Raw genomic sequence first — 25,325 nt, 5'->3', positions numbered from 1 at the left:
ATTTGATGCCAGCTAGGAGTAGCATTGAAGTTTGATTTCAGCCCAGAACGTCTATGTGTGTCAGGAACAAATGATCAGGCCCTTCACCTTCATTCCACAACTCTGAAAAAACTGACCTGGGCATTCAATCCTCACCCTCCTAAAGATGAGCAGGAAGATCTGTATTCAATAGGATGTGAGTAAAATCCTCTGATGAATTAGAGTCCTCATCTCAAAACCTAGAACAGCCCCTTTCAAACCTTGTGGCGAGGAAGACACGTTTGGGGATGTGAGGGGAAGCCATGTTACCGTGAACAGTTCCTTACACGCATCTGTGATACATCTTTGTCCGTCGGGATTTTCATTCCTTAAAGCAGCGTTTCTCAACCTTTTTTTTTTTTTTTTTTTTGCCCCTGGCCCCCTTCTGACCCTGCTTTTCTCCTGTGGCCCCCCCGTCCACATCCCATTGCTGGTGAAAAAGATTGCCACTTACACCCTTGGTTTGTAAATAGAATATATGTTTTTATTTATTAAAAAAAATTAGGAATGCAGTTTACAATACACAATTACATACAAAATTTTACTGTTAATGTAATTTATTAGTCAATTAAGGTGATGCTTGGGACAGTCATTGGTGCATTTTCTGGCATCAACGAGACAGTATTTGCAGTATAATACACTTTGCTTTCCTGTGGCCTCCTTGGTACATGTTGTGGCTCCCATTGCATGCTTTTCACCTGTGGCCCCCTTGAAATATCCTAGCCCCCCCCCCCAGTTGAAAACCACTGCCTTAAAGCCAGCGGTGCCATCTGGCAATTCTGAATGCAATGGTCCGAAGCTTCTCTTCCTCTTTAGATAGCAATGAATGTTACCTCACTTCCTTCACAATGTGGTAAACTAGCTGTGGTCATTTTGTTGAGGGGAATCCTAGGCTTCTTCCCGCAAATTCTGTCCTGGGAACTTTAAATCTTCTCATGAACTCTTGGTGCATATAGGTGAACTGCATTCCTTTCAAGGGGAATCCAGCCATTTTCAGGTAATAGGTTAGCTCGGTAATTCCAGAAGTGAAAAATGGAGGGAAAAAAAAGCAAGTGCCCTCACACGTGTATACAAGCATACAAACACACACACACAGATATTTGGGGATGCACACATACACTCACACACATACAGACCCACAGATAGAGATATTTGGGAATGTATATAGCCTAGCTGTTTTATCAGCTGGAGACTCCTCTCGAAGAAGACTACAACGCACTAGGAAACTCCTGCACAAGAGCCAGTGAAACTAACAGGAGATGTGCAATAGTCTTGCTCACTTGCACTAAGGTTGCAAAAGAGAATTTCTGGAGGATGCAGTTGGGCAATTTTGCTTGGCACTCCAATATTACGTTGGGGAAAAGGAAGATCCGGTGTGTGAGATCTCATTGCCTCCAAAGGTGCCCTCAGGCAAGCTGACCACAGCCCCAGATGGTTGATCTAGGAAATACAGCGCTGGAAGTTACTTCTAGGGCAGTTATAAAGATGAGCGAAACATTCCACATTCTTTGTCTACTCAAAGGGAGCAAAAGGTTACAGTATCAAGGGAGATTGGGTTGGATTGGATCCAATCTTAGTTACATTTGATTCCCATTTACCTCAGTGTGAAGTCGTGGCTAACTTAGGTCTCATGTATTTCTTCAAGACTGAAGCATGGTTCTACTGACATCAGAACCAATGTGTTCAACTTATATGAAATTCCATATTAATCTTACTATCTGCCTTATCCCATTGGCATTCAACCAAGCATTTCATTCTACAGGAATGCTTTTTCTCTACCCCCCTTCCTAGTTCAAATCTCACCTGACTGATCTGGCATTCATACTATTTCATTCAAGATGCAGGGAAGTTGTGGTTTGTTGGGGGAAAAGGCAGTCTGCACACATTCAAAAGCAACTCTACTCCTCACCCATCTGCCGGTATGTTGAACATCAGAAACATACTAAATCAGGTCAAAAGTCTACCCAGTAATTTTATGTTTCCCAAAGTTCCCAATATGATCTTTCCAAAAAAAAAAAAAAACAGGCATGATGGCCCCCAATTATTTAAAAAAAAAAAAATTAAAACATAGTGAAACACTAACTCTGGACCTGGAGCTTACATATAGCCCCTATATGTCATCACTGATAAGCTTATCTTTCATAATGTATTTAATACCCTTTTAAAACAATTACCACATCTTATGGCAATACATTCTATAAGTCAATTATGCACTGAAGAAGTCCTTTCCTTACTGAGAGGGGGGTGAGGGGTTGACCAGCCACCGTTTTAGCAATCTTGCCTGCTTGGCCCGTTTGTGTATTGAGGACAAAGCTAGACTAAAACAGGGAGACTGAGTTCAAATTCTCACTCAACCAGGAAATGCACTGGGAGATGTTAGACCACGCACTGTGTCTCAGCCGAACCAACCTCACAAGGTTGCTATTAGGATAAAACACCAGCAGCAAGAGAATCATAAATGCCACCCTCAATCTTGGATTGTAGGGTGTAAGTTGGAATAAAAATGTGAAGAAAATTTAGACAAAACCCAGGGAATTTGCTTTTACAGTATAATGTATGTTGATTTCATTGCACTTTCATTTCCCCTTCCTTACACCCCCACCCCCTCCAGTTGCTCAAGAATAGGCTCAAATAAAGCCAGCAGGAGAAGAAAACCCACTAGATGACTCCAATATAAAGGGAGAAAGAAAGGACTGTGATACTTTAAGATTACAGTTCTATACACTTAACTAACTAGGAGGTCTTTGGAATTCAGTGGATGTATTTTTAAGTAGGCATGGTTTGTGCTGTAAACAATCTTTTGTTGATCATGGACTGTGTTAAAATAAACTAGTTAGGATTTTTTTTTCAAGACAAAATAGTCCTCTGCTTCCATCTTCACCCCCCTGTTTGGGTTATGGGTAGCTGAATTTCTGAACTTCCAGAACACGTCCTTAGTCTGGTGTTATGTAATTCTCAAACTATAGAAAGAAAATCAGGATATATCTTATTCTTTTTAACATGAAGGAATAAAAATCCTGATACAGAGCATTTGTTCTGACTTCTCAAAACCTGCATATTCTGATAAGGGAGGAAATAGATGACAACTGTCACTCATCTTCTAATATACCACATCATCAAGACCCCACTGAAATGGCAAAGATTACCTTGCATTATGAGGCTGGAAGAAAGACTTCAGATCAGGCAATGATCCCTGAATCACTGAAGGCATAATTGTACTGATGAATTTCCTTGGCGGGGAAAGGAATTAGGGGGCATGGATGTAGAACCCATCAGGTCAAGGTTTCTCAGCTGTACATTGCCCAAAACAGCAACTGAATTTCATGCTGATCCTGAGCCTCCTACAGCAGAACTACAAGGCCCAGTTCTGGAATTCCTAATTCCAACACATTTGGGTCACAAGGTCACTGCCATAGAACAAGGAATCCCCCCACCCCTTATTATAAGGTAGACCTCCAGGAGCTCATAGACCAAACAGGAATGAAATCATCTATGCCCCATATAAACTATAGAAAACAATTGAATCCGTAAAACAGTATTTTCCAACTTTGAGTTGTTCGGATATGTTAAGTTGGCTAGGAAAGATGAGAGTTGACATCTGGAGGGCATGTGTGAGGAAGACTGTTATAAAACTGGAGTGAGGAAAACTGTTATAAATTTTAAAACTTACCACTCTCCAGGAATCTCAATGCATCTACTTTCTGGTGTAAGGTTTAAGCAGTGGCAAGAAACAAGCAGCAGTCTTCATATTTTTTTTCTACATTCCAATACTAAAGATGGTTTCTCAGTCCCACTTCATTCAAAAGGACTATCAAAAGCTCATGATAACAGTGCGAAAGATTGTATCATTCTGTAAAAATTGCCAGACTCTCAAAAAACAATTTTGAGAGAAGCCAAGGTTTGGAGATATGCTATAAACTGACTGTAACTGAAAGCAAAGACTGGAAATAGAGTAGAAAGCAGTAATAAAGGGGTGCTCACTATTCCTCATTAACCCATAGAGTCATTCCTGAGAAAGTTTGTCTGACTTTTTTTGCAGGTAAACAAAGAAATAGCAAAGATGCTGTTGTTGAGCTGGTTGGATAAATTCCCACAGCAACAAAATCTCATTATAAACCGAAGGCCCTGGCTACAGAAGAGTTTTGTAGTTTCTAAAAGGCCTCTATCTTAGTGATCACAATTGGAAGAAATTTTAATTCATTTAATTTTCCTTGTTTAATGCTGCTTTAATCAATTTATATTCCTAGGAACAAGGAAAACATCCATTAATTCAAGGATAGAATACTTCACATGGATTCTGTAGTAGAACTCACTAGAAAAGAATCTATGTCACTTTGCTATGACATCTGGCAGACTAATATAAATTATTTGGGCTTCAGCTTTTACTACCAAGAGCCTACATCAGGAGAATGCAGTAGAATAGCTTAAAGATGAATGAAATGAGCATGTTAATACATACAGTGTTATTATTTGAGCTAAATTTCTATATTCTTGGTCTTTTCAAATTGTTTTTTATGAGGTATTTGTAAAGCCAGTCTGGGAAGAATATATCCCTACATTGCCAAAATAGGCATGAGTAGCTGGGGAGGGACAACCGTTTTGGCCCTAGAAGGTTAAAATGTCTTAAGGGTCATGAATGAGCCCCAAAGGTTGAGTCCTGCTCTTGCCCTCCCCCCTTAACTTTGCCCCAATACTTTTGCCTGGCCTTTTCAAGTGCTACAAAATCATGAGATTTGGCATGATCACCTAAACATTTGTAAAACAAAAGCATTCCTCAACCACCAGGCTAAAGAAAGACTGGCCCATTGGAATGGAATGGGCGGGCATATTAATGCCTGAGGCTTCCTGTATCATCCACCTTCCTGGATGGGGTGGGGGCCGGCTTGACCCATTGTCTCTAGCAATGGATTGAGCTATCTGCCCTCCATCAACTCTTTGATTGTTTTACCTCCTTCCCCTAATCCACTCCTTGATCAGGCAAGGGCTTGGTCAGGGGAGGGGAAAATGTGGGTGGGGAAGGGATCACAGCTCTTGAACTTGATTGGAGGAGGAAAGCCAATGGAGGGAAGTTATGAGCCAATGGCACCCCAGAAGTCCCAGGCTTTATAAAGCGCAGCGCACTGGGTGGACAGCACAGGATCCCAGAGGAGAGAGATCACTGTTAGGGTTGCGGCGGCTGTTAAGCGTGAGCGGAGAAGCGGGCTCTGGGGGGCGCTGCCTTGGAAGACTCTTCCAATTGGAAAGGGTAGGCTGGATCTGGGGGGGCACGCGGGAGATTTAAATTCCTGGGATTCTTAAAAGAGTTCTGGCGGTGGGGCGGGAGGGGTGGGAGATTTGCAGGGGCAGCCCGACAGAGCTGCTAGGCTTGTTATCTCTGATCTCCCAAAGCACGTGAGACCTTCCAGGTTACCTATCTTTTGACCTTCCAAAACTATTTATGGGACCGGGTGGAGGGGAGGCGAGCTGGAAGCGGAAATTGGTACCCTGTAGAGTTTTTTGGTGAGTGGGAGGAGAGTCGGGCCCATGGAGATGACACTTACTTTTTCTCTTTCCAGCCCCGACAACTCATCCTCAAGACCCCGTCAACGTAGCTGCCGCCCGCGCTTGGATGTTGACAAGACAAAACGGCAGACGCCCGATTGCTCCAAATGGTGGGTTTCTCGACGGCAGGAGGGATGCGAAGGTGATACGCGGGCCATTGGGGGAGGGGGGATCTGGGAAAGGGGAAAGCTGTGAAGGAGCCCCTCTGGAGTTGGGTTGGGGACCACGTGGCTGGAATGGTCAAAGATGAGCTTCGAGGTCTTTGTGGGGCGGGGGAAGTGTCTTGGATCGGTGCTACAGGGGCGGGAGGGTTTTTTGGGGGGCGGCGGCCGGGCATCAAGGGGAACCTGCGGATCTGCAACTAAAGGAACCCTAGAGGCATTCCAGGCGGAGGAGGGCGCGGCGCGGTCCTGCGCATTTGAGACGCTGCTTTCCGCTGCCTCGACGCCACCAATATAGTGGCACTGCCTTGTAATCTTAAGAACCTGAGAAAGTGCTTCCTTGTATTGGCGACGTCTTGGTCAGATTGTCTCCACTGCGGGCCGGTGCGTGTGTGAGAGACCGGTCTTCGCCATAGTGCAGGAAAGGGCCTTTCCGACGATGAGTTAAAACTTTAAACTTTCCCCTTATCTAACCAGGTACCCTGAGCCGTCCGCCGTCCATTAACCATACAGGCACTAGGTAGCGCGGCCCGTTTCGGTGTAGCGCCCCAAGTGGTAGCAAACGGCGGCCTTACGCAACTTTTTTTAAGAGGGCCAAGTCGCGCGTACTTATCCGCATCCATATTTACCGGCGGCGGATGCGCACGTGTTTCGTCTTAGACCGTCCCGTGTAGGCGCTCCTTTTGAGTCGATGGTAGGACCGTGTTTGTTTGGGGCATCCTGAGACTTTCTGCCGCCGTGCCGCCATTGGCCCAACAAACTAACCTGGGCCGAGCGGTGAGCTCAACCACGGACCGGCTGTTTGCACGGAATCTCAACTCCCAAACAGGAGGCCTGTGGGGAAGCGCCGCGCCCAGTATCGTTTTGAATCCTCGCTTTATTTAGTAGGTAGTTTCGCAGACTTCTTCCTTTCAGGAGGTGAATATAGAGGTTGCCATTTTCCAAGTCCAGAAAATCTTGACCAAAAGCGGCCTCCTGAAGCCCACGCAGACAGTGGCACTTTCTTGTAGTAATAAATTCAATTAAGTGCTATATTGTTTGTGTGGGATTTGGGCCTGGCGGAGCAACAAGTCTTTGAGCCTCCTAACTTTTTTACACATTGTAGGAAGAGTGGTTTTGAGTTGTTGAGGGAGCTGTGTAGAAAAGCCTGTGTTTTCTTGCCTTGCTTCCCTTAACTCTAAAAGGGACGGGAGAAGAGGAGGTGTATTTAAATCTGCGTTACGCTCTAATAGTCCTTTCCTCCATTTTTCTGTCTGCAGAACTCCCGGCCAAGAGTCTACCCTACAAGAGTCTAAATGATCCAGTGGAGCTTCCATCTCTCACTGACTGAGCCTTGCCCAGACATGGGCACTTTTCTTTTTTTCTAATCTGGAAAGTGCTTCATTGTTTGGGTGAGGCTCTGGTTCAGGTTCCCTCTAAATTGGACTATGCTTAAATTTTTTTCCAGTGTCCACAGTTCCTGGAGGCAACTTCACCAGGAGTTCTTCTGTGTCATAACGTGTGCTCCTAAGTGCTCCGTGATGAAGTGTTTCTGGGAGGCTCAGACATCCATTTTGGGCATATTTTGCTGCACAACCTTCCTAGGTGGGCACTGCTCAAACTTTAGCACTTTCCTGTTCAGCCACTTAGGGTAAGTGCTACACTGTTTGGGTAGCTCCCAGCCAGGCTTTCCAAGTGTTTTATGGGCAAGATCTCAACTCCAGTAAAACCTCCCTTTTTGCACATTTTTATATATGGACTTTTAAAGAATACTTTTTCAACCAAACCTGTATATGTATGTTAGCTTCTGACTGAGCAGCAGATTATCAATAGTATATTGGCTTGAATTGCATGTAAAATGGTAAAAATGTAACTTAAATCTGGAGTCAAAACTTTCAATATTAGTACTGTTGCAAGCTATAAATAAAATGATATATTGCAATGTGTTTCTTGTATGATTTTGGAAAGCAAGGTTGCTCATCACTGTAGCAAGGGGAACAGTGAAGGATCCTTATTTGTTTTTAAGACTCCTTAATATGCTTCTTGCCTTCAATTTAAATGCACTAGGGATGCACTCAGAGATTTCATTTGATAATGGCAACATGGCCTTATGATTTTGCCCTGTATCAAATTTTAATTTACAAAAGCGCATTCCATAATTAGCTTTCTAAGGTGCCACTACCCAATTCTGGCAGGAAGAGGTTCCTACCAATTTTTCCATCTGGGCTATACTTGTAGGATCAAGATGGATATGTCATGTTTTGTGTAATCCTTTTGGGCAAGGAGCAAGTAAATCCAGGCAATTTGGGGCATTCACTTTGAAATGCAGCGTAAGTCCACCTAGCTTGCTTTTTTCTTTTTTCAGCTTCCAGGGACTTTTTAAGCTTTTCTTTGGTACCTCTGGTTGGAGCTGGGGGGGCTCTTTCAACTGGACTCTTGGGGGGGGGGGTTCTCTTGGTTGGTTACCCATCTTCCAACTGCTTTATAATCTGGCAATACAGTGAGTCAGTTTTTTCCAATAAGTCTTAGCCCATTAAGCAACCCCTGCCTGCTTGGGATTCAAATTGAGGGATTATCTGGAAATCCCAAGGCAGTAGGCTAGGGTGGGACTTTTTAAAAAGTCAAACTGCAAATCATTGAATAGCAGTACTGTATTGGCTTTATAATCTCAAAACTCTAGGTATGCATTATAACTCCCCAGGCCATGTTCCCTGGGGAGACCTGTAGAGGTCTGCAGATTAGGGAAGAGTGGACTAGCTAGCTCAATACTGACAAGGTCTTTGTACTGAGTTTAAGATTCAAAGGAAAACCTTCACACTGCACATGCAAGGTTATATGAAGCATAATCTGGATAAATTTCAGGAGTGAGAAATATTGTGGGGCAAAATGGCATACTGGGTTTAACCATCTTTGGCAACTTATAACTCCTAGCCAACACAATTTATGATAAGAGGATTTAATTCCAAAAGATCTAGTAAGATCTAGATCTAAATTGCAAAAGATCTAAGTTGCAAAAGGCTGAGATAACAAATCCATCCTGAGCAATAACCTTTACAAGAAACTGCTGCGGTTCCAACAATCCCAATATTGGGTGACATCAAATTAAATGGGATACATATGGTGGGCTTCGGATTTGCCATTTGTGGAGATGAATCACTGCCTTAGATAATCTTGTACAGGGATTAGGCAAATTAATTGGAGGTGATTTAACACCGGCCATTAGAACCACAATACTAAACAGTTTAGAGACAATTTATGAATGCTAATTGATGAAGGCCTTGAAAGCAAAATTCTGACCTGGATCGATCATAATTGCTTCAAACCTCTACTTGCAACACTATACTGACTTGCTTCATGATGGGATTATACATGTTCATGCATGGAACTCCCTACACATAGCTTGGGCTTCCAGGGCGTACGCTCACCTCCCGTTCACCACTGGCCCATTCTGATATCTCTTGCCACCTTTAATTTCTTGCAAGAGATAACCATGGCTACCCCTCTAGAAATTTATAATGCACTTTTTTGGGAGAAGGCTAGTCATTAAGTTTGGTGATTTTCATAGTTTGAAAACTGGAACATTACAAATCTCAGCCCAAATTTACATGAGTTTTTAATAGATGTCATTTCAATCATGTTGTTTGAATAAGCTTTTTTTACACAAGATCTGTTTCTCAGTCCAAGCGACAATCACTCTTCTTGTAAGGGACAGTCCAGAGTTTTTTAAAAAATGTATCCAAGTAGGGTGGCTTGGCTTCAGGAAGGCAACAGTCCCAGGGCTCTTAAAGCATTTTCATGGCCTTCAGTACCTTCTTTTTTTCCCCTTAGTCTCTCTGTCTCATAGATTGCATCCTTTCAACCAGACAGACAATTTTAGACCTTCACAATTTTCTCTCCAACCCATCCTGACAGTGAAGGAGGGGAGAGGAGAATCTTATTAGCAAATTCAACCTAAGTAAATAATACACATGGAAAGAGTACAGTTACCTTTGTATAATCTCTAAAAACAAGAACAGTGCAGTAGCAGAGCTAAACAAATGGCTTCTTGGAGAATACTTAGTTGCTCAACCCAAGAAGTGCAAGGTGGGCAAGTCTTTCAATCTGCAGCTTCACAATTATTGCTGGGCCAGGTATCAGGAACTGCACATGTGTTCACGCTTATGCATGCAGTCACACATGCCATATATATAGCACTCTCTCATCCCAGATACCCCCTCAATCTAGCAGGAACACTGGGAAGAACAAGGAAGCAGTGAATCTTCCATTCGCCAGCAACTTGCTTACAGATGCCTGGATTCCCATGGTGAGAAACAAGCAGTTTTGCTGGAAGGAAGACTAATGTTAACCATTACAGGTAGTACTCATTTAGTGACCACAATTGGGACCGGTGAAGCAGTTGCTAAGTGAAACCGCGACTGTGCTTATGATCTTACTTCAGCTTACCTTTGCTTTACAGACCTGCAAATAAATGCAAGGATTGGTTGCAAAGTTACTTTTTCATCACTGTTGTAACTGAACAGTCACTAAACCAGCCAGTTACTAAACGAGGACTACCTGTATACTGATTGTGAGAATGTGATTAGCTTGGGAATGTATAATGGAAATGTCAAGCTAGAAATGCTGAGATTGTCTGCCCCAGAAATAAAACTCTTCTGACAGGTTAGATGAAAGGACCCATTTAGTTACCAGAACTAACCTCAATCACATTGGTGTTTGAGGTGAGAAATCCAAATGGCGTGGAATACTACTACAAACAGGGAACAATATACCAGAACATAATAATTGGACTGTGATCTAATATACTGCTACCAATATATTTTAACTTGAGAAATGCAACACCGGGATTCTAGATACGAGTTTTCTTTCGCAGATGAGCTTCAGGGATTGGAAGAAGGATGGGTGGAATGATCAGTGTGTGGAACAGAGTGACAATGTTGCTCTGGATTGTCAACCAACTTCCTTTTGAGTATTCCATTCACAATTCAGAGGGAATTGCTCATCTCTGCCAACATTCATGTCACTATTGCCCTGCCCCACACATTGAGGAAATTCTTATAATGTGCACCCAAATTGCCTGGAACTCCACACAGTGGAAGAGAGGTTTTGTTAGGGAAAAGAAACTCCTTGGCAGACATCTTTCCATGCCCAGTGAAATATGATGGGGGCGAGTCAGTAGTGCCCTATTTCCTTGCTGTGTGTGGTTGTAATTGTGTCAGTTAAATGCTCCAACATAGGGCTAGTCCACGCTTTGAATTCCTACTTTGCTATGTAACGTGCCTGGTATTCATAGCTCCATTTCGTATATCTCATAGGGTGGTTATGGTAGTTGGGAAGATACAACAAGAGGGGAATCATGCTTACTATTCCAGTCTCTTTGGAGGAATAAAATAAAATGGATAAATAACCCATGGGATAATAAGTAATTAACAACATCCAAAGCGTTATCAAGGTGTTGGAAGTGTGAATGCTACACACTTTCAAAATAGCCACTAGATGGCAGCACATATGAAAGCCAACTGTATGGATACTGATATAGTCATGTGATTACTAATTAATTAACATTCAGTAAATCCCCAAAGGAAGAAGCTTTTCAAATAGAATAGGAGAAGATCATGTCCATCATATGTCACCTGCAGCATTTTTGCAATTGATATGAAAGGTGAAACTGTTGCATCAAATTACATTGCTTGAATCTTGCAGATAGGGCGCATAGGACATTCTGTTCATCAACTACTGGGTTGGAGCTCTTAAAACAATAGTAGAGGGGGCTGCCATATCTAGCCTGCAAAAAATCCATACAACCACTAGATGGCAGCCAAGAGACAGGGAAAATTCTATTCTCTCTCTCTCTCATACAGATGATAACCCTACAGGTAAGCAATTTATAGATTATAGATGTTTTCTAGCTAAAGTGTTTAGTACTGTTACCAGTACCGAGAACTAGTAAGACTGTTAATACATTTATTTAATCAAATGGATGGAAGATTAATTTAGATTGCTGAGATAACTTTGAAAAAACTGCAGGAAAAAAAAATCCAGTGATTTTAAGCAATTATTGTGTTCTGTTTTCATTAGCATGAAATTCCAAGGCTGTTATTCAGAAGCATATTCAGTTAACAAGGGATTTTCATTTTGATATTTTCAGACTCTTTTTTTAAAAAAATTGTCCTCTGCTTCAAGTTACTGCATGGTGTTATTTTAGTAAAATATACATATAGTTCATTTTCTTTCTGTTGGATTATGCTTTTGGTATTTTCACTTATTCCTTGGTTACTATCCAGAAAAAAAGTAAGCTTCATTAATTAATGTTCAGTATAGCCTTCTTCAACCCATTACCCTCCAGATGTGTTTGATTTTGACTCCCAAATCCAGACAACATGGACTGGCCTATCTGAAAGGCACTGAGCTGGAGAAGACTGGTCCAGAAGATGGAAGTAGCATCAGAGATTGGATATCAGGACTGTGCTCTGTTAAAAAAATCTTCTATGAGACAATAGCCAATAGGTTGTATGCTCCTATTTTGTTTTTGTTTTTGTTTTTTTTAAGTTCAGACTTCAGCCCTCTGCCCCAAACAACCCCCATGGCCATCAATGGCTTTTCTAAAAAACAGAACAAAAATCATGATGTCTATGCCCTGCCCAATGTCTATGGTGCACACGTGTGGCAGCACAGCAGCCATCACACACCCACCCTTGAGATCAGTCTCCCACTCACGGTCAAAGATGATGCACTAAGGAAGTGTGTCTTTGCAAATGGGTAAGCAAAGGGAGAGAAAAAAGTGGGAGAAAGGGAGAAGTTTCTCCTCCAGGAGCTAGGCTGAAGCCTGGGCATCTTCTGCTGGGCTCCAGGCTGAAGAAGGAATGAACCAGTGGGAAAGACAGTCAAAGCAAAGGTGAACATTAAGGAGAGAGAAAGGGAGGGAGGCTTCACACCTGCGAGCTAGGCTGAAGCCAATGTTGCTACAAGTGTCACGATGATCTTAAGAAACTTAGAACTGCAGGAAATTTTAAATGATCATAACTAAATAATTGAAACTAAGACTAAAGTACTAAGGAAGCCTGTAGCACATCAGCTAAGTAAAACATTTTCTTACACTGAAGATAGAGGCATGGTATAACTGTGATGTGCAGAAGCCAAAGTTAGTTGTGATTTTGCTGATAGAAAGTCATGGAATTCATGGAAGGCTGAGTACCTAAGGAGACATCTCAGTCAAAAAGTCCTTCTGGAGGGAGTGTGCAAGTTTTGAAGAATTCAGGCAGTAGAATAAAACATTTAGTAATGGAATCAAATACTAATAGAAAGTCTAAATTAGAGTTTAGTGAGCAGCCACAAAGTCAAGGGGAACAAGTGAAATTATTGATTGATAATGTACAGCTTGCCATTTCCATGAACGCTTCAGTGATCTCTTCAAAATATTCATGATCACATGGCAAATTACACTACACTTCCAAAAAGATGGGGCAGTAAAAGTTATGCTTTTGAATTTTTTGAATTTATAAACCGTGTTGTTTTCTAAAATGTGATGAATGATATTGAATGCCTCTTATCACACATTAATTGTGGATGAAAGTAACAACATTTCAATTAGTAAAATGTTGATTTTATATATCACATTTTGCTCCTCTAATACTGTTACAAAACAGTACTGTATTTGCTGGAATGATGCAGCTGATAGCATGTAATAGTAAGTCAATTTTCATAGTGATTAAACAAGTTTTTTTTTTTTTTTTTTTTGTCCCTTCGAGTCAGTGTTGACTCCTGGCGACTGTCTGGACTAGTCCCTGCAGTTTGCTTGGCAAGGTTTTTTGGACGTGGTTTGCCCTTGCCTTCTTCCTAGAGCTGAGAGTAAGTGACTGGCTCAAGGTCACCCAGCTGGCTTTGTGCCTAAGGCAGGACTAGGACTCACAGTCTCCCAATTTCTAGCCTGGTGCCTTAACCACTGCACCACACTGGCTCTTTAAACAATTCTATATTGATAACCAATTGAATCTGCAAAAGATGGTAATGTTTACCTCACATCGTGCTACAGTCATATTGGGAAAATACAGAGGTGTCACAGCGTTACTGAAGAAGGAAATTCCACATCTCACAGAACAACATTTGCATAGCTCACTGGACAGTTCTAGGCATCAAAGATGCATGGAAAAATGTGTCTTTGGTGAAAGATATAGAAATACTTGTTTGCATAGCATATATGATATTCAACGTGACGTCAGTAAAGAAATAACAATTTGGGGAAATGGTCCCAACTGCAGAATATGAGGTAGTCTCATGCAGATCATTAAATGAGACATTTTCCAATCCAAGGGTTAGTTCCTAAAGCCCTAGTGCAAATTTCTCAAAGGAGGTTGAGAATGGAATGGCCAAGTACTGCAGAACCCATAACACTACATTTCTACTGCAGTCGAAAATAATGTTTTGGTTGAATTAGCCGAAATATGCTGTGCTTTTCAGAGGAGCTGCATTATGCCAGTTGAGGCTTTGGCGTTTGCTAAGGCCAAGATAAAAACTCTGAAAGCACTCTTTACTTTAGCCCCAAACTGAAAACAATTATAACCAGCATCAGAATAATGATTCTGTTCTGTGATTTGTCAAGTGAGCGTGTAACCATCTGGATGGCAAACTGAAAGCGTGTGTTGCATTTGAAATACGAACATTACAAGAACAAGGTTACATTTTTGGTAATGAAGACACTCAGAGTCTGGTGTGTAAGCATGCAAAGATTCTGAACTTGTCATCAGTGAGTCAGACTCATAATCAAATTTCTGCGGACGAGAAAGACTTATCAGAAGTGAAAATACATATAGTGAAAAAGTCAACGACTGCAGAGCACAGCAAATTTAAGTTTGTTGTACTGGAAAAGATGAAAATGGGTACACTGAGAACATTGGTTAATATTGTGACCTATACCATGAAGGATGTGCAGTTCACATTTCTTTTCCAATTACTAGATGCAGGTGCCCCATTTTAGGCATTCAGTGCAGATGCTGAGTGAGGTTTCAGTTTAAGGTACCATCTTAAGACGAAGTCTCATAATAAATGGGAGGTTTTTCATTTAGAAATGCCAATATATATGTGAAATCATATCTAGCTGACGGATTCAAAATTGACCTTGACTTTGTTTAGTCCTTCTGGAAAAGTGACAAGAACTGAGAAGAACCAACAGTTGCTAATGCTAATAATAAAAATAATGAATCAGGGATGAAATGGATTCACAAATAATATTAAATTCAAGTGTTCCTATTTAAGTTACTTTTTAAATTGTTTTGATATGCATATGTATATTTTATGTACAACTGTGTTTTCAGTTGAATAAAAACATTGACTTCTCATTAAAAAAAAATAATGTGGGGATATATGTGAAGCATGTTGTGTGCTTTGTCTCCTGGCCCAGGATTGCCCAGGCCAACCCAACTGCTGCTCAGAAGAGATCATGATTTGTGCATCTGGTTGCCTGTCTTAGAGGGATCATTGCCCCTGCCCCAAAAGATTTCTTTACCAGGATCCCAGGCCTCTGGGTCCTTGTGCAATCCGCATGGCACAGACGATATCATCGTTGATATTACTAGTCAGCAGATCTGTAATAACAGAGAAGACGGTATAAGGTGCCGAACTGTAGACTCCTGTTCCTCCAGAAGCGGCCCATGAACTACAGAGTTCCTAGTGGGCTTCCTCAACCCCCTGCTTAGGACACTGTTTAGCAGGCCTTCTAGCTTGGTCTGAAGTTCAGCACATCTCACCCTTACAGCAGCTCCCCAACTATGTGCCAGAGAATGCCAGCATGCAATTGAAATGTGTTTGCAAAGCTTGCTTGTATGTTCTCTGTATAATCAACTGGTGTTGCTTCTATCCAAGCATCTTCTAATAATGGGAGATCATTCCATTAGGTCTTTTCACGTAGCATACTTGAGCCATTCCGTCTGCCCACTGGCAGGTGTACACAGGTCAGTGACTTCATAACTGGGCATAAAACAAGGGCAGAATTCCCCACTGGGTGGTAATTCTTACACTTAATATTAAAAATGAGGGCTGAGCTAGATGGCACAATCCTGCCTTGTAGTGACCTTTTCTTACATGGCCGCAGGGCAGCACAGTTTAATGTCACAGTATAGAACTGAAGCCAACCCACTTTAGAGCTCACCACTGCAATGCATTTGGCAGATGTTTGGTTTATAGTGTTTGTAATCTTCACACCAAATGCGGCTGTTAATCTGAAAGATGCCATTACTGGTGCTGCCATCGGCTTCATGGTCCACAACCGCTGTGTCAAAGTGGCTCTCATAGAAGGCTAAGCAGACCCCTGTACAGAAGAAAAAGGGCACAGGGACTTTCTTTCCAAGTTAACACAAATTTTGCTGTAAGAAAAACTTGATGTTGGCACTTGGAAGAGGCATACTAATTCATTAAGCACCTCTGAATATAGATCTTTGCTTATTATAATTTGTTTTGGTTCAACTACTCATGTGGATAAGTAAGTCACCAGCTGTTCTTAGACCAGTGTTTCTCAACCTTGGCAACTTGAAGACGGGTGGACTTCAACTCCCAGAATTCCCCCAGCCATTCTGGGAGTTGAAGCCCACACGTCTTCAAGTTGCCAAGGTTGAGAAACACTGTCTTAGACGATGACTTCCATCATCTTACTCATTGCCCATGCTCGCTGGGGCTGATGGAATCCCAATATCTGAAGGGTGACATAAGAGTCTGTTTGTTATCCTTTGGAAGATTAAGGTTGACTAGTTTGGACTGTGATTTTTTTCTGCTCACATACAACTGTGGAAATGTATCAGTCTAACAGACAGAATGACATTTCTAAATAACAGGTTCAGCTCTGTATACAAGGATAGCCCTCACCTAGAGGTGGGAAAATGGAGAGGAAAGGATGAAGGACTCACAGTCAGCCAGACTGTACCCACGATATCCCTCCAAGCCAGCTTTCTTCAACACCTGGGCCAATTCACAGCGTCCAAAGATCTTTCCCCCAACACTAAATGAAAGGCATGTAAGGAGAGACAGAAGCAAAAGATCCTTCATCCCTAAAAAAACATTGAGTGGAAGAAACACGATCCCAAGTGAAGGGCAGGTAAAGTGAAGGCAGGAGGTTCCAAGATGGCCTATGGGAAAAGAAAAATGCATTATGGACCTTCACAGGTTAGAGATTCAAGCAGCCAGACCATTTTTTTTCCTTTCCCTTGCTTTATGCCTAACTGCTGTGACTGTCACCTGTGGGCCAACTTCACAAAGTACATGTTTTATTCTGATGCCTCAGTGCTTGCCTTCAAAGGAAATCATCTGGCAATTAATACTTTAAATGTGATAGACAGCAAAAATCTAGGTTCATGCTGTAATTTGACTCTTTCCACCTTTTTATTTCATTTATTTATTTATTTATTTTTAGAAAGTGCAATTGGCTGTAGAAAACTTGCAGTTTTCCATACAATCACTCATTCTATAGGATTACATACTCCTAAGATCTTACAGACCAATTCAAAGAGCATTGTCATTCTACCCTTACTTGCTCACCCATGATATGTGAAGGACATCAAACATGGTCAAGATTTCTGGCAACCCAAAATCTTGGTGAATAGCATTTTATTTCTCCAGTTCACAGATGGAAATCTATTCCCCTCCCCCCTGTACCAGAGAAGGACCCTTGGGGACATCCCCCACCCCAATATTTTGCCAAACTGCCATTCTTGGCATCTTTCATTAGGCCATATTAGTTGGGAATGTTAGGAGTTGTAGTTCAGCTACATCTACAGGTCACAGATTTCCTACCCAATATTAGTCCTAGGTCCCATTTATTCAAAAGAAACTTAGCTCCAGCCCTGATGTCCAGCGGTGCAGACAGGTCACTACTGGCCCTAATTGCCCTTATGGGGATCCTCTTTAGCTAGCTGAACATATTATTTCAGTTGCAATCTGCACAACTAACATTTCTCTTCTTCCCTGCCCAAAGTTCCTCTATACAATTGCTTCTATGTTCCTGTTAACTTAGAGCAGTGTTTCTCAAGCTTAGCAACTTTAAGCTAGGTGGACCTCAGCTCCCAGAATTCCCCAGCCAGCATGCTGGGGAATTCTGGGAGCTGAAGTCCACACCCTAAAGTTGCTGAGGTTGAGAAACACTGCCCTAGAGCAAAAAGGTCTATGTTGGGAGGGAGGGAGGCTGAGATCAAATGCAGTTTCTTATTTAAAACGACTTCAGTTCATTATATCATATTGTTTCCTGACTACTGAATAATAGGCATTTGTTTCTGCTGCCCTGATGCATTTACAGCAATGATTACTTTTCTGTTGTAGCCTTTAACATAAACATACTAAAATGAACAATTACAAACATGTATGCGTTTGAACAAGTAAAAAAACCCCTAAATATAAAATGTTTTAAAAATAAGGAAAAGACATATCACAATGTACTTTATCAGTGAACACTAGCATTCCGTGATAGCTGCTATTTTCATTCCCTGCCACTCTCTGACTGATTATTGGGGGTCCCTCAGGCTGTAACTCAGGCTAAAGACCACAAAATGAAGAGGCACCTATGTCAGGCCCATCTTAGCCATGTATTGCTCAATTAATCCCCCCAATTGGCAGCTGTGACACCATCTCCAATTCATTAAAAGGCAAATAAAAAGACAACTGCCTAAAATCTCCCACTCTTTCGATTCTGCCCCAGCCACCATCACTCCAGAGTGCTGCCAGATGAAACTTGCCTCCAATTTCTCACCCCAAAAGGAAAACAAATTCCTCCCCCAAATGTTCCTCACCTTTCAGAAGTTTGGGAAACAGTATACTACAGTGAAATTTTCTTAGAGAGTTGGGGACACACCCCTACCATTCCAGCACCTTAAACACATGCAAAAGGCCTAGGCTCTACTTCTCTTGCAGAAAAACTACAATTTAGGCATCTAGCTTCATGCACCTCTTCCCCTCTGTCTATCTCAGGAAACCACATGGCCATCCCAGAGCAGCAGATAAGGGTTTGTCTCAAGAATTCACACCCAACCTGGGACTTGTACCACCCTCCTGGAGACCCACTTACTGAACAATCACTGAATGAGTTAGAAGAGCACTCCAATTCCCTCTGGGATTGGAGGCAGAGGATTCTAGGTTACAGGTGCTTTTAGAACCCAACCAGGCTTCTGTGACATCGCACCGTGTTGACTTCTAGAACGTTCCCTTACTTCTGCCCTGGCCTCCTGCTGCGATTCACGCCCTCTGACAGCCTTTCCTCACTAGTGATGCTCAGCTAGGGCATTAGACACAACCATTGATATCATGACCCCTCATTTTGCGCTGTCCTTTGTGTTTTGCAGTGCGAAAAGAACAGGATGCGTCTGCCTAAACTTTGGCCTGAGGATGAGGCAAGGCCAGTGTCACTGAGACAGGGGATACAATAAGGATTGCAAAGTCATTGGGTGACCCCGTAGCCCTGTATTGCTGAACGTTGTATGGTCCCAGGTCTGCACTTCTGAGCTCCCTCTCTATGTGCAGTAGAGGCAAGCGTTCTCTAAAAAAAGAGATTTGCTTCCATATCTTACATTTGAAAAAATATCTTGTGGTTTGAGTATGGTATGAATAAATAACAAAGAATCCACCTCTCCATCAAAGCATGTCTAGCCCTAGTTTTCTGCATTTGGTGGATCTTTTGCTTTTCTCTAATTAATTAAAATGTTCCTTCCTCTCTGATCTTCCTTTGACATATCTAACATAACTGAATTCAGCATATCGGAATCTAAAGCAAGGGATTATTAGAATTTACTGGAAGTTTCCAGCAAGCATTCATTAAGTTGCATGTATCTCTTAGCTGGTATCAGGGCTGGAACTTTGACACCACTTCACAGAGACCCTCACAAAATGGCTGCTGTGAGGTCTGTTTGCAAAATGGCTGCCATGGTTGGCATGTCCAGCCACAAAAATGTACCTTTTTACTAGAGGAAACACCGGGGGCAGGGAGGTAGACAGCTGTTTTCCATCAATCTAGCACCTCAGAATGCTCTCCACTAACCCAACATACTTTGATCTCTTGGGTGAGGACAGGTGGGTATACTTAAAAAAAAAAAACAGAATGCTAAAAACCCACAGTTTTTATAAGAATGTCTAAAGGGCCCGTGACCAACCCAGAGCTGTTCTTTTAATTAAAGCTGATGCTAGCAAAGGCACTTCTCTTAGCAGCATGCCAGGTTGTCATCTAATTTCTTTAATGTTTGATGGAGGAACAGAGAGTTAAATAGTAAGAAGCATATTAATTTGTACTAGGGGCAGTTAAATTGTTAACTGTTCAACGTTGGAAATAGTTAGATAATTTATCAGTTACACTGGCATACTAACATTTGGTCAGTAGTTCTACTCAAAAAAGCATCAGATCAAGATGAAGAAACTGGGTGACAAAGGCAAATCTTCATTCTACAGGATCTAATTATAATTGTTTTATAAAAGGTCTTTGTCAGTCAGCTCACAGGGTATGTGGAAATTTTAATATCCTTTGTAAAGGTGATAAATTGGTAAACTTATTAAAACCTTCATAAAAGAAAAAAAGAAAAGAAAGTAAATCTAATTCCAGTAAGTAAAAGAATTTTCAAATAATTCGAATGAAACGGGACAGGAACCATGGGTCCAATAATCCTGAATGCCAAGGGACGTATCCATAGGCAAATGGGTCCAAGGGGATTACACTGCTACCATTGGTCTGGGCACACCATATTCCATATCACTTCTGACTTATAGTGGTCAAATAGTAATTGCCCTTTTTGGAACTGTATACCCCCGCCCCCAGTCTTTTGTCTGAGGTATTAACCATGCTGAGCATATACCTATAAGGGCTCAAGAAGAAGAATTTGCACTAAGGGAAGACATCCAGAATTTGGCACGAGTCAAAAAGTATGCGTGGTGATACTTGAATTGTACTTGAAAGTATAATTCAAAATTCAGAAACAGAAACTCCTATTGAATTGACAATTGTATTTTTTCAAAGTTATCCTCAGAATTAAAGTAACTCATACAATTTACAAATGTTTTCCAGGTATGCGTATAGGAATTCCATTCAAAATATAAAGTATCCCTGGAATAAGAGCATTTATCCATCCCCTCTATCAATGTCCAAATAAACCTTTTTATTCAGTGTAATTATTGGAGAGATAAGGGATAAGAATACCTAAATAATTGATAAAATCAGTACCTGTGAGAAAATATTAATCACTTAATATATGAATAAAGAAGTCTTTACCTATAAACATTGGTTCCAATTTACAACCAGTTAACAGAGTACCTTGCAATTTGGGCAAAAGCGTTTACTAGATCCCAAAATCAAAATATGGAGTTCAGAGATAATAAAATATCATCAGCATATAATACTAGTGTATATTCTAAGGAATTATACAAATACCCATAGATATGATAATCTTGTCTAATAGTACAAGCTAAGGATTCTAAACAAATACCAAAGATGAAGGGGGAAAGTGGGCAATCTTATCTGAAAAAGTAGGTGAAAAAATACCATCTTCTCTTGGATTTGGAGCCACATAGAGAATCTGGACCTATTTTATAAATTCTTTCGGAAATCCACATATGACTAAGATCGATGACATAGGTCGGCAATTAACACACATAACAAATAATCTTTACCAGGTTTTGGTATACATGCTTTATTAAATGAAGATAAAATTCCATTCTTAAAGATCTGATTATATAATTGATAGAATTTAGGAGCAAGAATATCAATAAATGTTTCATACCATTCCACAGGAAAGCTATCCAGTCCTGATGCTTTAGCATTACATATATTCAAAATGTTTTTGATCTCATCGACAACCAAAGGGACAAGGAATTGTTGTTTTGAGGAATCCAACTGTGAAAGGTCAATTTTAGCTATAAATGCCTCTAAATCTTCATCAGATTTCAGGTTTACTATATAAATCTGAATAAAATTTTAAAATTGAAAATTGAATGGCTACACCTTATCATTCTCATCATTACTGACTGTAACAATTCTTCCATCTTTTTTTTTTAACTTCAGATGTTCACCAAGATCCTGCCAGGTCTTTCACCATTTTCCTGATATTTTTGACGTAAACATGTTAACACAAATTCAGTTTACTGTGATGAGATATTATTCAACTCACACTTTGTTGTATTTCCCTGTATAGCCTGTTAGTGGGACATCTGGCCGTCTACGTCCAGAGAGTTTTCAAGACTAAATAAATAAATAAATGATACAAAATAGTATAACGCATAAAATTATACTAAGTAATAAAATGGCAAACAAAACCAAAAACTTATACAACTAATCCACTGGGGAGTCTCCTCAACCTGACTGCAAAGCCTGGGGGAAGAACCAGGTCTTAAATGCCTTCCTATATCCTGTAGGGTTGGGGTCAACCATATGTCCAAGGAAAGATCTTCTAAAGGGCATATGCAATAATATGATGATGCATATAAGCCTTATAAAGTCTCCTATTCCAAAATTAAGGAACTAGCCATCCCGCATTATTCAAAATATTCTAATGTCTCAGAACTCATCTGCTTTATACATTCATTGTCATTCAGCAGAGAGACATTGAAATACTAGTTTCTAGATGGTTAAGTAAATTCTTGTAATTTAAGCTAATTGGGCTGTGATCTAACATATATAAGAGATGTCGATCATACAGATTTAAATTTGCTCAAGTAATATTGAAGAAATGAAAAAACAACAAATCTAAAAGAAATCAGATACACCTGAGCAAAAACTGTATTCATGTTGTTTAGGATATAACAAGTACCAGGCATCAATCAATTTTAATTCATCTATGTATCATCTAATTGCATCATCCCACTAATGATTGTCTTTTATGGTGGGTGTATTCCTATCTAAGTCAGGGTCTAAAGTCTTGTTAAAATCTCCCACTATGATAATATAGTCATAACAAATATAATTTAAATAATGAAAACATTCATGGAACATGGCAAGAGAGTCTAAGTTAGGACCATAAATATTGGTCATAGACATACTTATATCAAAAAGGTTACCAACAAAATGTTTAAAAATTCCATTTGTATCAGTTATAACTTGTTGAACCAGTAGAGAGAAATTTTTATGAATTAGCATGGCCACCCCCTTTGTTCTGACTGAAGCATTAGTCAAAAATACTTGTCTAATCCAGTCTTTAATCAAAGAGTTTTTAGCTTCTTCTATTAGATGTGTCTCCTGTTTTCTTTTTTAAAAGCAACATCAGCCTTTAAAGAATTGAGATGGATGAAACCTGTAATTTGTTTCCTAGATTCTCTCAACCCTTTTACATTAAGATTAACTAAATTCAGTTAAGAGTACTCTATTAGCCCATAAATATATATTGCTCAATGGCCAATCTTTTATAAGACCTGAAATATAATATAAAGTATATCATACAAAGCAGGGTTTCCCAAAGTGGCCAATATCAATCCCCAAGGGTCAATGAGACTATCCAAGGGGTCAATCAATGGCTGGAGATCAAAAGGGGGTCAGTAAGTGTCTGGGGGTCAATAGATGGTTGATAAATGATGGAAGGTCAATTGGGATCAGTCAGTCTTTTGGGGTCTCTGTAGAGCTCCACACCAGTCCCTAGTCCTGAAGATGAGGTGGCTAGTGGTGAGACAGTGTTACCCAGGTAACCCAGTTATCTCTATTATTATAATAATTATTATTTATATTGTTGTTATTATTCGTAGTACTATTAAAGTAGTATTAAATTATTTTCATATAATACATGTTTGGGGGTCACTGAGCAATCTGAAACTTCATGAAGGGGTCAATGAGCTGAAGAGTTTGGGGTCCCCTAATATAAAGAATTCTTAAAATAAAAAAGTTAATCTTGTTTCCAGAGTTGCACATTAACAGTTCGTAGCTATCTAAATACAAATTAGATAAAGAATACAAGCGTAGCGAGTGATTTAAAAAACCCATAAAACATAAAAGAAAAATAGGATGGGATCAAACACTGAGAAAAAAAACTATAAGCAAGGGAGGAGTGGAGAATATTTCACTTCTGGCTGACGTGGCTCTGCAGCTTCTCCCTTTCAGTTAAAACAAGGTCTTTTAACATCATCCTTAAACAAAAAAGGAATAAAAAGTAAACAGAAAAAGCTGTAAGGGTCGGGAAAAGAGTGGAAAAGAGAGGAAAGAAAGAAAAAATTCAGACATGACATAACTTGTCAATATACCACTAGACAAGAAATGGAAATAAGCTAGTTAATACCTTACTATTCAGATGAATTCAAGTGTTCAGGGGGGAAATCTGAAGGTATCAGCTTTAAATCCCATTAGGAAGTCTTCTCTTGAAGTGATTCAAAAAGAGGATTTTTTAAACTGATAGTAATATTGATAACAATAAAGGCAATGTCACTCATCATTGTTTCAATATTTGAGGATAGAAATAAGCAACTGAAAGAGCAGAAGTATCTACTGTATTAGCTTCAAGTCCCATTAAAAGGGTTCAGTTGAGGGTGGTGTTTGAAACTTCTCCCTGATAGTTGATACAAAATGTAGTAGAGAAATATATAAAATATTGCAGCTGTGCAGATTTAGCAAGATTCTGTGACTTGGAAAAGTTTCTTCTCTTGTCTGCAACCTCCTTTGAACATTTGGGTAGATAGATATTTTATTCTTCTTAAGATCCCACTCCAACTGAGTTTGTACTGATTCTTGTCTAAATCTATACAATATCCCATATCTTGTAGTAACATGCAGAAATTCAACAACAGTAATGTTTGAACTTGTCCCAGCCCCAATCTTAACATAATGGAAGCTACCAGTTGGAGATGGTGGTGAGAGCTGATGTCTCACTCAGTTGTCTTGTTTATTTTCTCCTTAAATCACATGAAGTCCTGCACTGCATGGACAATATTTCATCAAACACATTGTAATATCTCACTGTAGATAATTCTTTTGCTCTAAATATGTCAACTAAAACCAAGAAAGCTTCTGCTGCAGCTCCAGCAAGAGCTGTGTCACCTCCCTGTATATCAAAAGGCAGAAGAGAAAGGTGTCTAAATATTTATTAAAATAAATTCTTTGCCAAGTAAAGATTTTGGAGCCAATCTAAGAGCCTATCTCTTTTCTTTAAAAATAGTAACTACAGAAACTAGTAACACCTTTAAACAGATTCAAGAAAAAGTCTCTAACCTAGAGGATCAAATGAGAGCTTAGGAGATGATCATGTATGCTAGTCACATTGTTTTGAATAATCACATTTTTTAAAATAGCCTGTGATTGATACTGAGAATATTTCTAATCAAACTCGCTTTGCAGAATTAATGGAGAATTTTTTAAAATGATCTTTCTCTGCCTGCTGATTTCTTAACTGAAAGTGAACTCTGCTGGATAGATCTTGCCAGATGGTTGATCTCAGTGTGCTTTTCCTAGCCATGTTCCACTTCTTCAACCTGGAGAAATTCTAGATTGCAGTGGAAGATAGCTCTGATGTGTCGTGTTGCAATGGCAACACATAAAGCAAGCCTAACTGTGAATCAAAAACCAACCATATCTACATTTACCATTATGAGAAAAAAGCTGCTGAAGGCTAGGTATGAAGTTGGTATAAGTGTGTACATTTTGCTGGATTATGTTCCAATGAGAGCTTTCCTCCCCAGTACCAATAGTTGGGGTAAAAGGCA

At 40.3% G+C, this 25,325-nt stretch overlaps 1 protein-coding gene across 1 annotated transcript; it reads right to left on the bottom strand.

The window, feature by feature from the left end:
• Positions 1 to 9,537: 9,537 nt before the first annotated feature.
• On the bottom strand, positions 9,538 to 16,730 carry LOC103053453 (sperm acrosome membrane-associated protein 3-like). The gene is made up of 4 exons (XM_007430813.1): positions 16,592 to 16,730; positions 15,841 to 15,999; positions 15,199 to 15,277; positions 9,538 to 9,604 (listed from the first exon to the last, which is right to left on the bottom strand). Exons 1-4 carry the CDS (start codon positions 16,728 to 16,730, stop codon positions 9,538 to 9,540), a joined length of 444 nt encoding a protein of 147 aa, XP_007430875.1.
• Positions 16,731 to 25,325: the final 8,595 nt, after the last annotated feature.

This window comes from Python bivittatus, unplaced genomic scaffold (genome assembly GCF_059951505.1).
Source record: "Python bivittatus isolate LINGU-HERP-01145 unplaced genomic scaffold, Pbiv_v1 ctg000220_np1212, whole genome shotgun sequence".
Classification (NCBI taxonomy): domain Eukaryota; kingdom Metazoa; phylum Chordata; class Lepidosauria; order Squamata; family Pythonidae; genus Python; species Python bivittatus.
Note: the sequence above shows the minus strand (reverse complement) of the source record. Positions and strands in the feature narration are given on the sequence as shown.